Genomic DNA, 17,294 nt, shown 5'->3' with positions numbered 1-17,294 from the left:
GTAGTAGTTACACAAGTCTACATGTGTGATATAGTTGAACTACTCATACATACAAATAAGTGTATAGATTACTGGTGAAACCTGAACATGCTCTGTGGATTCTACCAATATCAATTTCTGAAGTTTTAATACTACAGTTATACAATATAACATTGCAGTGTTAACATTGCAAAAGGCTGGACCACGGCTGCTTGGAATCTGTACATGTCTTTGCAACCTCATGTGAATCTATCCTGTGAATCTATAATTATTTCAAAATTAAAAGTTTAAAAAGGGGGAGAGGAGCAGGAGAAGAAGGGTAAGCCAATTAAGGCAAAAGACGTTTAGGAAAAGAAAATGATCACTAAAAGTTTTACCAAGAATGTTGGAACTCAGGCACACTGATTGCTTTCCCCCTGCAGAAAGCTCTGGGGGATGGGAATAATACTAATCTATAAAATTACATGTTTAAGCAGAAACTTTCCTCTTGAAAAATTTGCTTCCCTTTCCTGCTCATTCATGCAAGCTACTGTAATGAGGTTTCTTGAGGCTATCATTCATTACGCCTTGCTGTTCATCAGCAGATTGTATAAAATCAATTTTATTTCTCCAAAATATACTCTTCCTCCAAGCTGTTTAAGTCAATCCAGAAATATCTGCATCGACTCACTGAGGCAGGTCAATTGAGTATTAGACTGTTTTCAATTACACAGTCATTAATTCCATTAAACAAAGAAAAATGCAAACAGTTAAGCATTCAAACTTCCTCTCCCTGCTCACTCCCGGTGGACATAGAATCTGCGGGATATACCCATAAGACAAATGTCAGAAAATGCACTGTTTTTGAAATCAAGAAGACTCCCCTTTCACTATAATTTTTACTTCTTTCATTTGCTTTTTTGAAAAATTTAGAGTTGTGGGTAATCACAAGTAAATACTCTACCTTCACAGCCTGACAAAACTCCTTCATCAGTTGACCTCTACACTAGTATAATTATCAAGGAAAATGTACAATACACGTGCCAACCATATTCAGAACTGATCTCCTAGCTTCAGGAACGTGATTAAAGTTACACACGGTAACATGAGTGTTTCAGTGAACATTTTTTCAAGGCACCTGATAAAGATGGGAATCTGTAAGGCAGTAGTTTTTGAGTCAACTGGATAGCTCTATAATCACGCAATGATATTTCAATCATAAAAGATGTATTAGCTCATGATAATCCCACATTCGTACGGGATGCAATGTCCCATTAACGCTTATTTGATCTGTATGACAACTGTTACACAAAGTTCATCTGCATAACAACTATAACACAAAGGCATCAACTCTGAATTGAAGTTTCCCAGCTTCCTGAGCCTGCCAGCCACCTGCACAGTGTTCAGTACTGTAATAATACCAGAAAACCTGCGTTAAAGCAAAACCTGCACAGCTACTTAGAAGCAGGTGTAGGCCAACCAAACGAAATCAAGTCTGTTTGCAGGAATTCATTTCTAAGCATTTCAAAACGCCAGCTCTTGCAAATAAAATCGACCTTTTCATTTGACATTCTCTTAAAAGAAATAAGATTTTAAAGAATGAGTTTCCCAACTATACTTAATTCTAAATTCCTGTGAATGTGAAATTATAAGTGGGCTTAAAGAGGTAATAGAGTGGTTACCTAGCTTCCAATCACTCTCAGCGTTTTATTTTCAATTGTGCCTCAATGTACACAACACACACACATACATACACACACAATTTCTTTTTACCAACATGGTTTCTATACTCAAAGGTAGAAATTTAAAAACACAAATTCCCTCCTCTAAAATTTTTAAGTGAATTGTTTTGTTGTTGTAGTACAACATTGTAATGAAATCTTTCTCCCTTTAACTCTTTTTTTTCCTCCCTTTAACTTTTTATTTTCCTCCCTTTAGCTTTAAAGCAAAGTGTCCACCTGAAACCAGAGAACATGGAACATAGGAAAACACCAGTCATTCTGGTCAGGTGACCATATTTAATTAATTGCTTTAAATAAAAACTGACAAGTCACTTGTCATGTTCTTCTCTTGACAATCCATCACACTAACTGTAGATTGCTTCCTTCTATATAGTTCCTTTTCCTTCCTCTTTTCTCCTCTTTGTCACTTTCAGTTGTGGCTCCTATTGTGGTATTTACTCAACAGGCCAAACATCCCCCTTTCCTATACTATTTATATGATGTTATTAAAACTCAGCCACTTACTAAAACTTTTTGAATTGTCCATGACTATCCAAATGCTATGAAAAGTTTCCACTGACCTTATTTCAAACATTTATTAACTCACTGACCAACAGTGTAATTTCAGTGGTTTCTCCATTTATAAAATGGGGATGGAAATGCTTGAGAGGTGAACTGGACTTCGATGAACACTGTCATGGGTTCACAGAGAATGCTTCTCCCGTCGCCCCTCAACCCACCGTGCACACACACCTGCAGCTGTGTACCCTTGTCAAGTTATTTAACTTTTCTGGCCTTAACTACTAATAGCTCGAATGTAAAAATAAAGGGACTGGACTTGAAGCTGGCGTTCCATCTCTGACAGTCTATTTTTCTCCAGGTATGCTGCCTTTTTGTTCAATTACTGTATCAGTATCTCATTACTTGTATCTCCCCTGTGGAATAAAAATTATTTTATTCTGAAATTGCACTGACTTGTATCCTTTAATTGTCCACTGTTTCTTAGATTTAAGGTGGGAGAAATCAATATATTTCAGTCCAAGAGTGAATTTGATTCTGCCTCAAGGTTTAAGAATAGGCTGAATAACCTATAATTTCTTGGTGAAACCTGTGGTTTCTTGGTGAAATTTTAAGTATTTTTAAGGGTGAATGTGGGAAGAATATGAGGTGTGTACATCCACAAGCAAAACTTGCTTCATGTATATCCCTTAAGGGCAAGACCTATCTCTGTGAATTGTTTTCTATTTCTCCACATGACTGTACACAGTGGATGCTCAATAAATACTGTTTACTATTTCACATTTGGTTTCTATGCTGAGCACTTTGGTAGACCGGGACCTTGACTGAGACCACTGCAAGTCTAATGCTCTCCTAATGTTGTGGCAAGGGCTCAGGGTTTTAAAACTCATTTCTAAATGTATTGCTAATTTCTCGTTTCAGGAGACAACTAACACATTCAGCAACACACTGCCTGTTTTCTGGTGTTAGAAAAACGCAAAGGCTGAAACACTTGCCTAAACCTACCCATGGTTTCTATGTTGTGGTTCTCATTTTGTATTTACTGTGGAGATAGCCAATATGTTAACTTTATGAGAGCTATAATTGATGCTGGAATTTCAAGTATCATAATCATTATATAGCACCTTAAATAGGTGAGGGAAATAATCCAGGACTCGTTTGCAGACAAAGAAAGAATCATCCTGGATGTCATTAGAAAAGAAGACGATGCTTTTTTTAAAGGATGGACCAACATTTCAAATGATGAAAATATACTGAACAACTGAGCTATTCATCAGCTTAAAAAAGAAAACCTGAAAATACAACTTAAAATTTTGCAAAAAGATGAAATAGTCACTTACAGCAATATATTTATATCATTGTCATTGTCATCGTCATCATCATCAAAGATTTACTGAGCACACTCTTTATACCAGACACTTTATATCCATTAATCGTCACAATCAAGCAGGTATCATCCCAGGAAACTGAACCTCAAAAAGGTCATTCAGCTAGTGAGCGGCAGAACTGAGACTCAAATCCAGATCTGTCTACCTCTCCTCACTGCGTTCTATCATCTAAGCCACATGGAAACTGATGAAATGACCAACAATAGTGGATGGTCACATAAGCTATGTTACATTTACTTAGTGAAATTGCAGGCAACTATTAAATATTATAAACGTAAAAAATACTATATATATTTCATAGTGTATATGAAATGTTATTTTAAATGCATTCTCATTATAACTAGGTAAAAATGTGTATGTATTCAGATAAACATTAGAACAGAGCACAAAGAAATGAACAATTTTATGGTTAGGTGATAGGCTTAACGGGTGGTATATATTTTTCTTGGTGTAACTGTTTTTAGTGAACTGTTCTAAATTACATCAGCTACCATAATCAAGACAGTGTGGTACTGGTGAAAGAATAGGCAAACGGATCAGTTGAACGGAACACAGAGGCCAGAAATAGACCCACATAAATATAATATAGTTAACTGTTCTTTGACAAAGGAGCAGAGGCAATACAAAGTAGCATAAATAGTCTTTTCAACAAATGATTCTGGAACAATTGGATATCCACAAGCAAAAAAAAAAAATGAATCTAACCACAGAACTAATATCCTTCACAAAACCTAACTCAAAATGGACCATAGACCTAAACATAAAAACCACAAACACAAAGCTATAAAGTTCCCAGGAGATAACATAGAAGAAAACCTTGATGATCTTGGGTATGGTGACAACTTTTTAGATGCAATACTAAAGGTATGATCCATGAAATGAATAATTGATAAAATGGACTTCATTAAAATTAAAAACTTCTGCTCTATGAAAGAAACTGAATAAAGATAATATCTGCAAGAGACGCATCTGATAAAGGCCTGTTATCCAAAATATACAAAGAACTTAAAATTCGACAATAAGAAAACCACCCAATTTTTAAAACAGGCTAAACACTTTGACACCTCAAGAAAATATACAGATGATAAATAAGCCCCTGAAAAGATGCTCCGTATCATATGTCATCAGGGAAACGTAAATTAAAATGAGATGGCACGGTACATCCATTAGGACGGCCAAAACCCAGAACACTGACAACACCAAATGCAGGTGAGGACATACATAACAGGAACTCTCATTCATTTCTGGTGGGAATGCAAAATCACACAGCCACTTTGGAAGACGGTTTGGTGTTTTCTTACAACACTAAACATGTACTTACCATGTGATCCATCAGTCACACTCCTTGGTATTAACCAAAGGAGCTGAAAACATGTCTACACAAAAACGTACACATGGATGTTTACAGCAGCTTTATTCATAAATGTCAAAACCTGAAAGCAACCGAGATGTCTTTCAGTAGAAGAATGGATAAACTGTGGTACAACCAGACAATGGAATAGTATTCAGTGCTAAAATGAAGTGAGCTATCAAGCCAGGAAAAGACACGGAGGAAGCTTGAATGCATATTACTAAGTGAAAGAAGTCAAACTAAAAAAGCTACATACTGTATGATTCCAACTACAGGCACACTTCGTTTTATTGCACTTCACAGATGTTGCATTTTTTACAAATTGAAGGCAAGACTCTCCACCAGCAAAATGATTATGACTGGCTTTACTGCCATACTTTTTTTATTATGGTGGTCTGGAACTGAAACTGCAATACCTTCAAGGGATGCCTGCATGTGACATTCTGGAAAAGGTACAACTATGGAAACAGTAAAAAGATAGGTGGTTGCCAGGAGTTAGGGGGAAGGGAGGGATGAATAGGCAGAGTATTTTTAGGGCAGTGAATCTATTCTGTATGAAACTGTAATGGTAGATACGTGTCATTTGATACTTGTCCAAAGCCATAGACTACACAACACCAAGAGTGAAGCTTGATGTAAACTATGGACTTTGGATAATAATATGTCAATGTAGGTTCATCAGTGGTAACAAACGTACCTCGGGTGGGGGGTGTTGATAATGGGGGAGGCTGTGCGTGAGTGGCACAGGAGGTGTATGAGAAATCTCTAACTTACACTCAATTTTGTTGTCAATCTAAAACTTCTCTAAAAAAATAAAGTCTATTAAAAAATTAAGTCAACTCTTGCCCCCTTTGGTTTATTCTTCGATTGTTAAATTTTGGGATGGGGGTCAGAGAAGCTACCAACACAGTTTTTATTATTAAGACCACTGTGGAATATCTTCCTTGGCTAACCACTCTAAAGATCATCTCATTTAATCTTTTGCAACAATCTTTTGAGGTCAATATTTCTGTTATCCCCATTTCAGAGATGGGGAAACTGAGGCTTAGAGATTAAATTGACTCCACCTGGCAGAGCTGCCAGAGAAGAGAAAACCAGGTCAGCTTGACGCCAAAGCCCACCATCTTACTCATTCCACCATCCAATATTACACAGCAGCTCCCTGATATAAAGTTGCTGGTAGGCCTCCAATAATTAGAACTCCTTCTGAGCCTTGCATTAAAGAAAACGAGACCATAGAAGAGTAATTCAAAGTCAAAAATGATTGACATTGGTATTAGCAGTCTCTGCTTTAAGAAAAATAATTTCCCATTTGATTCATAATAGGATTTATTTAAATCATAGTATTATATTCATTTTCCTCTGTTTTTCTAAAAAAAAGTTTAATAAAAATATAAATCAGGTTTCAACCAGGTTTTTCTTTTGTCTTTACAGATGAATAGTGGACTGTGTTTGCACTGTCTGCCAGTAAGGAAATAGTTAACTCTTGAGGGTACACCCTACTGGATATCTCCCTCAACCATCTAAAGAAAAAAAAAAAAAAGGTCACAGTCAGTTACCCCCGTTAGATCAGTGTTCACAGGAACATCTGTAGACACACATACACACTCTCTTTACCATCAGCCTTCTGCTTGCCACGGTCAGAGTGGGCAGTCAGTGAATCTTCCCCAAGTGCTGACATTTAATACCTGGTTTAGCGGCAAAGATTCAAAGAGGGGTGAGCAGCCCCTTTGGCCTTCAGGTAGGTCCAATACCTTCATTTCTACTGACGTTAAAAGATGGGCGCCTATGTTTGTCAACTTTAAGGGAAAGACAATGTCCCCTTCAGCAGCATGTTAGTTAGCAGGTGGACTGGGTGTCCCGATGGGGAAGGGATGATGTCGAATTTGGAAACTATGGGACTTTCTGGTCTCAAGCTGCTGCAAGGATTTAATTCCTGTGACATCAGAGCCCAAGTATTAATTTAGCCCATAAATGCTCCTCTGGCATAAGTGCCAGAAGGAAGACCTAATTCTGGTTTTACTGCCAGGAAAAAAAAAAAAAAATCAAGGAATGTATGCCTCAAATCTGATTAGCCATGCAAGATATGGTTAATTCATGCACTAATTCATGGTTAATTCATGCACAGTGGCTGCAGTTTCATGAGGTTACCTGCTATTTTGGAGCAATCAGGAAAACATGGGCAACACTGATCAGTAAGTTTTCATGCTTCAGAGTACAGTACTTTTCTTTGGAGGGAAAGAGAGTCAGTTCAGACACAGGAAACTACAAATCCAGACCTCACACTATTAGTTCTCTTTTGATTCTCAACTATGCCCTCGCTTCACAGTACATAAATGAAAATCTCCCTGCTGAGAAAAGTTAGCATGGGGTTGGGAAAATTGTATAAATTTATTGGGCCTATATTTCTGTCTTTTAAAAAGAATCTTCAATGTGTTGACTTTGAAACTTCCTTCAGTTGAAGAAGAGTGTCTTCTTTTTCAAAACCTGCCTGTTTTTATCTAGCCTATTTAAAGAAAGATTATTTTAGGTCTAGTATAACCTTTTTAAAACTCTTACAATAAAGGATGTGACTAATATAGTCATATTAAAACCATGGAAAATATCCAATAATCCACTACAGTGAAAATATATTCAAGTTAATAAAGCAAAACTTCAAAAACTAAATAAATAGTGCAAGATAATGTAAAAAACACTCAGTGTTCCTGTTTATTCTTTAAATACATAAGTCATCTGGTCATGGTTTAAAATGGGTAACTTAAAAATTAAATACACAAATATCTGAACTGTGTTACAAGAGGAGATGGTCAACAGTAATAACCTTTAGCACTGTTTTCAGGGCCCTGAAATGATGATGTGTGCCAATAGCAGGGAATCAAAGAGAGAACAGGTCAGAAATCTTTAGGGACCCAAGCTAAGCTATGAAAAATGGGTAGTATTCCTTTTGTCTTGCCCAAGAAAATGTTTCTGTCTAATCTACAATAATCATGTTTTCGTTTATGAGAAGCCACCCTCCCGAGGACAACCTTAAAATGAAGCCAACAGGCTACCATGAAAATATTTTTTTTTTAAGCTTACTGGTTAAAAGCAAGTGTTCTTGGTATATGTTCACCCTTTGGGATCTGGAATCCATGACCCCTGGATGGCTTGTTTGATACCCCACTAACAACCTTCATAGGGTTTAAAACAAGCCGGCTTTGGCTTCGGTGCTCGTTCCACCCAAAAGTGGGCAACTCTCTGACTGACAATCACCACACAACACGCTGCGTGTAATCACTTCTGGTTTTCATTTACTGAATTGAGGGTCAAAGTATTTCCTCTTAGTTCCTTTAGTTGCACAGATGCCTTCTCTTCTGTCTACTTGGATAGGCCGTGAATAAAGAAAACACTTGCCCAGTGTTTCATAATCAGGGCAAGTTGCTGAACCTACAAACCACTGTGGTCTGAGGAAGAGAGACGCTTGCTTTCCTAACTTTAGTAATAGTCTGTCTCATTCACCACTTCTCACTTGGTTTAATAACCCACACAATTGCTATTAAAATATCCTGCCTTGAGGAATCTCCCAAGTAAACTAAAATAGTAAGAAGAGAATACTTAGCAATTAATTACATCTAATCCACAGAAGTGCTTCAAGGCAAAAAGCCACACCAACATCTCATTAGACTGACCTTAGATGCTAAATGGTCCGAGGAACCTTTGCAGGGGGAATAAAAATATAGTATCAACTAACATTTATTGAATACTTATTATGTGCTATGTGATTTACATGTTATTCCATTTATTCTTCAAAAAAAACCAATGAATAGGTACTAATATTATCCCCATTTTACAGATAAGAACAAAGAGAAAATAACTTGCCCAAGACAGTTACACAGCAACTAAGTTTTAGAGCCCAGATTTGGACTCAGACAATCCAGCTTCAGAGTCTGCATATTTAATGAGGGGTTTGAGAAAGGGTAACAAAAAGAATGAACTATTTCCTATTATTTAAATTGGACTCACCGCCAGCACCTACATTGTATATGCTTATGCAATTTTCATTAGCCTAAAAAGTACCCACGTATACCCACTGACCAGATTCCCAGATCCTAAAGCCCTTCTAATCATCTCCGACATTATAAATACCACCTGCCATGACCAGCAGGTAATTGTGTACTAACAATCTTACTTTCGATAAATTCAAGCATAATCCTAACTATAACCATGTGCAAAGCCTTGTTCTAAGTCCTTTACGTATATGAATTTACTAAGCATCAATTACTTACATCAACCTATGAGGTAGGTAAAATTGTTATCTCATTTTACAGGTGAGGAAACTGAGGCAGAGAGAGGTTAAATTACTTGCCCAAGTTCATGTAGTTAGTAAGTGACACAGCCAAGATTTGAATCCAGCCAGTGCCATACACTTAGCCACTGTCTTATACAGTTTTTAAAACATTTTAACAACTTACTCTTAAAAGTCGAGGAATCTGTGCTACTTTGTTTCCTTTATCCTTTGGTTCCTAGGAGTTCACTCTGCAAACAAGGAGTGTATTTTTATCATTAAGGCTCCTGACATCTCCCTAAGGTAGGTGATAATAAAAATAAAAATGTATCAAGCTTACTTCATCGGGTAAATACCTTTTCTAAAAATATTATACAATGTTAAATCCTGAATAATTCTGGCAACTCTTTGCTTAGCGTCTGCTTATTACAGTTACGAAAAGAATTACTTCAAATTTCTTGGGCTGGAAAGAGAGTCTCAAATGACAGCTACTAACTCCATTTTAAAGGGCGAGGGAGTGGAAAGAAGTGGGGGGAGGAAGAAAGAGAGGTGTTTAGGAATCCTCCCCACTTCCCTAAAAGAACCCTAAAAACAAGAGCAAGAGCAGTTGAGAAAACAACAGGCCTTCGACGTGGCACTCGCTGAAGTCTAACTACTGTATTTTTATCACTAAATAAAAGGGGGGCAAAAATCTTTATGAGCTAATTTCTCCCCTGCACTGATCTTTTGGTTTTGCACAATGGTCACGGCTTCTGTAAGCTCGGTGCCCGGGTCTCCCCGACGCCAAGCCTCCGCCCCAGCAACCTAAGGATGCTCCGAGGTGCGATTCTGAGGGGAGCCTCCGCCACAGCGCCCGGCAGCGCTCAGCCACGACCCCTCGGCCGGGCGTCCCTCAGGCTGCGGTTTCCAGGAAACCCCACTCGGGCCAGAAGCAGTTATGCTTCCTACTAAGTCTCCTGGTTAAGAGTCCCCGGAATAAGCACCGGCAACACCTGGGCAGAGGGCTGCCTGAAGCCCCTCCTGGTGCTGCAGCCTTCCGGCAACCCGGATGTGGGGTCTGCGTCAAGTACTCTCACCTCCCATTCCCTAGTTTTCCGCCTCGGCTCCCATCTAGTCACTTGGCACTTGTAGCGTCTTTTTTCAGAGAGACATCCTAGAAGTCTCCTCTCCTGGGGCAACACAAACTATCGTCGCCACACAGCCCATGGCGAACGGATTCCTGGGAAATGTAGTTCATTCTGACGTCAAGGGGTAAGTCCTTTAAGGAAAAACAGGACTACAATTCCCAGAAATCTAAGGGAGGATAGTCCGTGTCTAAAACATGTCCCAGCTGCTTGGATTTTATTAGGCAGGAAGATTCTGTGACTCTTTGCTTACCTAGCTGCCTGTGTCTTGCTTATTCAGTCCCACTACAAGCTTATGGGAGAACTTTATTTTTAACATGCTTTCCACATGGGAGGGGATATAAACACAGTGATTTATATAAAGAGATATAGTAAGTCAATTTTTTTTCATAATTCTTTCAGATAAAAGATCTACCCATCATCAGAAAATATGTCACTGCAGATGGTCACAGTCAGTAATAACATAACTTTAATTCAACCAGGCTTCTCACTGATGAATTTTGATGGGCAAGTTTTCTTCTTTGGCCAAAAAGGCTGGCCCAAGAGGTCCTGCCCCACTGGAGTTTTCCATTTTGATGTGAAGCATAACCATCTCAAACTGAAGCCTGCAGTTTTCTCTAAGGATTCCTGCTACCTTCCTCCTCTACGCTACCCAGCCACTTGCACATTCAAAGGCAGCCTAGAGTCTGAAAAGTATCAATACATTATCCATGGAGGGAAAACACCAAACAATGAGCTTTCAGATAAGATTTATGTCATGTCTGTTATGTGCAAGAACAACAAAAAAGTTACTTTTCGCTGCACTGAGAAAGACTTGGTGGGAGATGTGCCGGAAGCCAGATATGGTCATTCCATTGATGTGGTATATAGTCGAGGGAAGAGTATGGGTGTTCTCTTCGGTGGACGAGCATACATACCATCTGCCCAAAGAACCACAGAAAAATGGAATAGTGTAGCTGACTGCCTGCCCCATATATTCTTGGTGGATTTTGAATTTGGGTGCTCTACATCATACATTCTTCCAGAACTTCAGGATGGACTATCTTTTCACGTCTCCATTGCCAGAAATGATACCATTTATATTTTAGGAGGACATTCACTTGCCAATAACATCCGCCCTGCCAACCTATACAGAATAAAGGTTGATCTCCCCCTGGGTAGCCCAGCTGTAAATTGCACAGTTTTGCCAGGAGGAATATCTGTCTCCAGTGCAATCCTGACTCAAACAAACAATGATGAATTTGTTATTGTGGGTGGCTATCAGCTTGAAAATCAAAAAAGAATGGTCTGCAACATTGTCTCTTTTGAGGACAACAAGATAGAAATTCGTGACATGGAGACCCCAGATTGGACCCCAGATATTAAGCACAGCAAGATATGGTTTGGAAGCAACATGGGAAATGGAACTGTTTTCCTTGGCATACCAGGAGACAATAAACAGGCTGTTTCAGAAACATTCTATTTCTATATGCTGAAATGTGCTGAAGATGATGTGAATGAAGATCAGAAAGCATTCACAAATAGTCAGACATCAACAGAAGACCCAGGGGACTCCACTCCCTTTGAAGACTCAGAAGAATTTTGTTTCAGTGCAGAAGCAACTAGCTTTGATGGTGATGATGAATTTGATACCTATAATGAAGATGATGAGGAAGATGAATCTGAGACCGGCTATTGGATTACATGCTGCCCTACTTGTGATGTGGATATCAACACTTGGGTACCATTTTATTCAACCGAGCTAAACAAACCTGCCATGATCTATTGCTCTCATGGAGATGGGCACTGGGTCCATGCCCAGTGCATGGATCTGGCAGAACGCACGCTCATCCATCTCTCAGAAGGAAGCAACAAGTATTACTGCAAGGAGCATGTGGAGATAGCAAGAGCATTGCAAACCCCAAAAAGAGTCCTGCCCTTAAAAAAGCCTCCACTGAAATCCCTCCACAAAAAAGGTTCTGGGAAAATTCTCACTCCTGCCAAGAAATCCTTTCTTAGAAGATTGTTTGATTAGTTTCACAAAAGCCTTTCAGATTCAAGTGCATCAAATTTGTAAACCTATTTTAAAGAATCATAACAATGATAAAATGATATGCCTATTTTCATTTATTGAAAATACCTGTGTTTTCTTTTAGTTATATGAATTCAGTGCCAGTTAAAAGTGTTTATAATACAATACTAAGTACTTGAAAATGCTTTACTCAAATATTTTACTCAAATATCTTAAATGAGAATTTCTGATCTGATTTTTTTCGTTCAAAGAATCTTAAATACAGAAGCAGTAATAACAATAAGATATATGATAGAGATAGATAGATAGATAGATAGATAGATAGATAGATAGATGGACTCCATTGACATGAAGAAATAGAAAAGAAATCTGCAGTTTGTTACATTTTATCGAGTTATCTGCATGCCCTTTCTTCAAAGGAGCTCCCATTGTATGGTATACAAATGATGAACCAAAGCCAGTCACTTGAACCAATTCTTGGAGAGATTTATTGAAAACTGAAGTCCACTGACACTTAGCCCTCTGATAAAGGAAGATGAGTGAAGAGTACACTAAAAAAGACCACAAAATAAATCTCATGGTGCAGACTAATGTTGTGTATTTCCCCAACAATAAAATTTTAAATAATTTCCAATAGTTAAAAGGTAAAAGATTTCAAATGGGGAAAAATAAATTTGTGTATGTGTCTAATTAGTATGTGAAGTTTGCTGCCAATGAAAATTATAAAATGAGTGAGCTTTCTAAGGTTCAATTAAATACTTTCTAGAATGAAGGTTAAAAGGATTGTTAATTTTGAAGCTTCAAGACGTCAACTGATAAATAGATGATTTTAGAAACAAATACCTTCCCTTGTGGAGTATCTTTCTGGCAAAGCATTGTAAGAGCCTCAGCTATCGCCTGTTATTCATCAGTCTTCAATGAGTGTCCACAATGTGGAAGGTGCTATTGCAAAGTTTAGGGAAACACGAACCATACAAGAGAAAAAACCCTGGGACACAAAGTCTTCTGCTAACCGTTCCAAGACTTAGATACTAAGATTAACTTGAATAAATTAAATCATTTTCATTTTCTTTCACTAATGTTGCTTAATGAATATTCCTTTTAAATAATGTACTCTACCATTGTTTTGATTTTTTGTTTCTATCACCTACATAAAATTAATAAAATACTAAAATGCCTTCTGTTTATATTGATTTAGTCCAATTATTAACATTCATAGCTACCCAATTAAGGGCAAAATTATACTATTTAATTTTCTCAGGATCACTCTACTTTGATTTATTTTTTATGTGTTAGCAGAAACTGGCATAAGTTAGAGCTGAAATAGAGTTCAAAAGAGTTATTACTCCCTCTAAAGGTATTAGGTTGGTGCAAAAGTAATTTTGGTTTTTGGAATTATTTTTAACCTTTTAAACCGCAATTACTTTTGCACCAACCTAATAGACACTTTCCCTTATCTTGATTTGTCTATAGTGACTGAGTGGCTAAAGAATTATTGCCATATTTGTTTTGTAGTCAATGAGATCAAGATGTGATAATCTAAGTGATTTAATTCTGAACTCGCTGGGTTCTCTAGTTAGACTCAGATATATAGTTAAACCCAGCATAGCTGCTTTTGGGGTCTGTGGGGGGAGTTAGCGGAGTTTTAAGAGCAAGTATTTTGGTTTTACTTATCATGTAGTTGAGTAAAAATAGATCTTTTTAAGTCATCTCAGAAATGAGTTCATCAGGTGTGACTTTAAGGTAATAAGTATACGCAAACATTCAAATGAACACCGTAAGAAGAGTACTCTCTTATTCCAAGGATGTACTGCTCTTGCCTAAAACATTTCTAGGCTTATGTTTCAATCACCTTCAGAGCTTGTGGTTCATTCTTTTGAAGATATTTAACAATCGTTCCTGTTCCTTCATTAGAGATAGTGTTGGTTTCTGAAAACAGACAAGTGTCATCCAAAGCCTAATAGGGTGTAACTCAGTATTATATAACCACTTTAGCTCAAAAGGAAGTCTTGCCTACAAGCTAACAAAATGGGTTTTCTGATATGACTCATAAATAGATTCAAGATAAGTGTTGAAATTGTTTACACAAGAATAATATCAATAAATAAGTATATGGCTTTCCACGGTGACCATTTTAACGGACTACAATCATCTATTAGTACAAATGACTTTAATATGTTAGAGGAAGGCAAAGCATAATTTAAAAAGAAATAGTTGGTCTAAAAGCTCTGGGGTGAGATGAAGCTTGTCACATTTGAGAATCTGAAAGAAGGTCAGTCTGGACAAATCATAGCCAACAAGGGGGGTATGGAGTGGCGTGAGTCTGGAAAGATAAGCAGTGACCAGCCTGGGCCACCCTTTTTTCATCGGTCAAATAATACACATACAACTTCATTCATACCATTTTGACGTGTCCCCTCCTTTTTACCTCTGTTTCACGACTCCCTTCACACTGTGTGCTCAACATCCAAAAGTGCTGAACTGCTAACATTTGTAGTAAGCACCACTAGCTGTTTCAGTACTCAGGGTTTTTGAGAAACCGATTCCATCTGCAGGTCATACCTTCCCCTCTTGCGCTTTATAGCTCTTGCTAATACCCTGCTCCATCTGACCTATTCCTATCCATTCTTTACATCCCATTTCAAATAGCTGTTCCCCCAGGAAACTTTCTCTGAACCCCATCACCTCCTTGATAGCTATAGTGCTTACAAATCTCTGCTTATATACTCAGAAGTACAAGAAACAAACTCTCTGTAGTTCTCTATAACTCAACTCACAATATATGTATCTCTTTTACTACTACATATCAGAAATTTGATTTCAATAAATTTCGGGTTCACCCCCTCCACGCAACTTTTGAGCCAAGTCCCAGGGGGAAATATAATGCTGAGTTGTCAGGAGTGGGGGTACAACATGTAGGGTCATTATCCCTCCTCACTAGCTCCTGATACCACACCCACACTCCCACCTGGCCTGAGGTCCCCGGCTTTGAGGTGGAGTTGCACTTCAGCCTCAATCATAAGACATCTTTAGGTCTAATTCTCTGTCTCTATATCTATCTATCTATCTCTCAGCTGCTTTCAGGTCCCTAGTGGGCTCACATGATAATGAGATCATTCTGCCCCTTCGTCTCCCAGAGTAGCCACAGTTCTCTCTGCAAGACCATCTAAGACTTTTCTCTTTCTGTCCAGTCTTGGGCACATCCTGCTGCTTCTGCACCTTACTGGGACAGAGAACCTCTTCTTGACCATCTCTGGCTAAATATACCTCACCACCATCTTCCCTCCGGATGTCACTGGCTTCCTCAGCTCTATCAGAAAAGTAAGATCCACATTCTCTTTGCTCGTGACTCTCCCAAACTTATCTGGGGTTTCTATTGTTCTCCCTAACTCCATAGCTCAACTCAAGATATAGGATACAAGGATCCCTTTCCTCTGGGATTCACAGTGTCTACTCACTCCAGCTTTTTCTCTTAACCCCTCCTGAGAAATCTTTGTCTAGTCATGGAAACAGTTCCTGGTCATGGTAAGCACCAAATAAATATTTATAGAATGAATGAATGAATGAATGCATGAATGCATGATGGACTAGTTCTTACTTGTCAGCTAGTCTTCAAACCCTAATGCTAATATTTTCAGTTTTTTCGATTCCCCTGTGAAGCATAGACTTTTGAAACCCAGGATAAAAAGAATAACTAGGAGGAAAACAAGTCAAGTACTGTTTTATCACAAATTACCCAAAATGTTATTACAAAGATTGATAACCCACTTTATCTACCAGACCTGGTTCCACATCATTTCAGGCTATTTCCAAAACCTCCCAAAATTAATTTCCCCCAAACCAAAAAAAATTTGCAAAAATATTTTGAAAAGAATTTTACAATTATCTGATTTGTAGGTTTGTTGACCAAATACAGGGACATATCTTTTTTATTTTTGACAATAAAAAAAAAGATTTTTCTTTGACAATATTTTTTATTTTAAAATTTGAAAGTTGTTAAGAGAGTAGATATTAAATGCTCTCACCACAAAACAAAACAAACAAACAAAAATACCTAGTATGTGTGGTGATGGATGTGTTAACTACCCTTATTGTGGTAATCATTTCACAATATATATGTATATCAACTCATCACATTGTACACCTTAAAGTTCCACAATGTTATATGTCAATTATATCTTAATAAAGCTGGAAAAAAATAAATTATTAGGCTTAAGAAAAAATGAAATTGTCAATGAAAGCTTAAAATACATATACAATAACACAGTGTTAATAGAAATAGAAAACCAGCCACATGCTATGGTCATTTTTATTAATTGCCATAGTTAAATATCAGAAAATTAAATTTCATTTATCCAAATTAGAGAAATCTTTTAAAAGATTATTGTTAGAGAATACTATGTTTCCCCGAAAATAAAACCTAGCCAGACAATCAGCTCTAATGCATCTTTTGGAGCAAAACTTAATACAAGACCCAGTCTTATATTATATATTATATTATATTATATTATATTATATTATATTATATTATATTATATTATATTATACTCAGTCTTATATTAAAATAAGACCAAGTCTTAGATTAACTTTTGCTCCAAAAGACGCATTAGAGCTAATTGTCCAGCTAGGTCTTATTTTCGGGGAAACACAGTAGTATTGAAGAGGGCAATGTCAGTTTTCAGACATGTTCTGAAATTCAAACTCATTTTGTAGCAGAATTACAGAATAACAATTTAATCAGCAATGTCTAATGATTTCTATTATTCCACCTAACTCAGTAAACTACTGGTTACTAAGTATACTAAGCGTCTGACTTGTCCAACCAGCTGCAAGTTCCCTGAGGACTCAAACTGTGACTCCATAATTTCTGTATTCCTAGTACTTAGCATTTTGCCTGGCATATTGTAGACATTTAAATTGTTGTTGAACTGAATTGAATTAAATTCTTTGATGAGTTG

At 37.4% G+C, this 17,294-nt stretch overlaps 2 protein-coding genes across 6 annotated transcripts in view; one reads left to right on the top strand and one right to left on the bottom strand.

Moving 5' to 3' along the window:
• IFTAP (intraflagellar transport associated protein) overlaps positions 1 to 10,434 on the bottom strand; it is a 58,470-nt gene extending 48,036 nt beyond the window's left edge. The window contains exons 1-3 of one of the 5 annotated variants that reach the window (XM_074336226.2): positions 10,278 to 10,432; positions 9,389 to 9,452; positions 7,089 to 7,165 (exon numbers count right to left, since the gene is read on the bottom strand). Coding sequence is in view for 1 of the 5 variants with exons in the window: in XM_074336227.2 (XP_074192328.2) it covers positions 10,278 to 10,284 (7 nt within the window). In the remaining 4 variants the exon portion in view is untranslated. Of the gene's footprint in view, positions 1 to 7,088; positions 7,166 to 9,388; positions 9,453 to 10,277 lie in introns of all 5 variants that reach the window. The other 4 variants (XM_019738610.3, XM_019738613.3, XM_019738612.3 and 1 more) reach the window with 4 other exon arrangements.
• RAG2 (recombination activating 2) lies at positions 5,719 to 13,473 on the top strand. The gene is made up of 2 exons (XM_019738609.3): positions 5,719 to 6,678; positions 10,728 to 13,473. The coding sequence occupies exon 2, from the start codon at positions 10,756 to 10,758 to the stop codon at positions 12,337 to 12,339; it is 1,584 nt and encodes a 527-aa protein (XP_019594168.2). The 5' UTR covers positions 5,719 to 6,678; positions 10,728 to 10,755; the 3' UTR covers positions 12,340 to 13,473.
• Positions 13,474 to 17,294: the final 3,821 nt, after the last annotated feature.

This window comes from Rhinolophus sinicus, chromosome 14 (assembly GCF_057876585.1).
Source record: "Rhinolophus sinicus isolate RSI-liver-muscle chromosome 14, RSI-T2T, whole genome shotgun sequence".
NCBI lineage: Eukaryota > Metazoa > Chordata > Mammalia > Chiroptera > Rhinolophidae > Rhinolophus > Rhinolophus sinicus.
The sequence above is the reverse complement of the archived record's forward strand: the minus strand, read 5'-3'. Positions and strand labels throughout refer to the sequence as shown.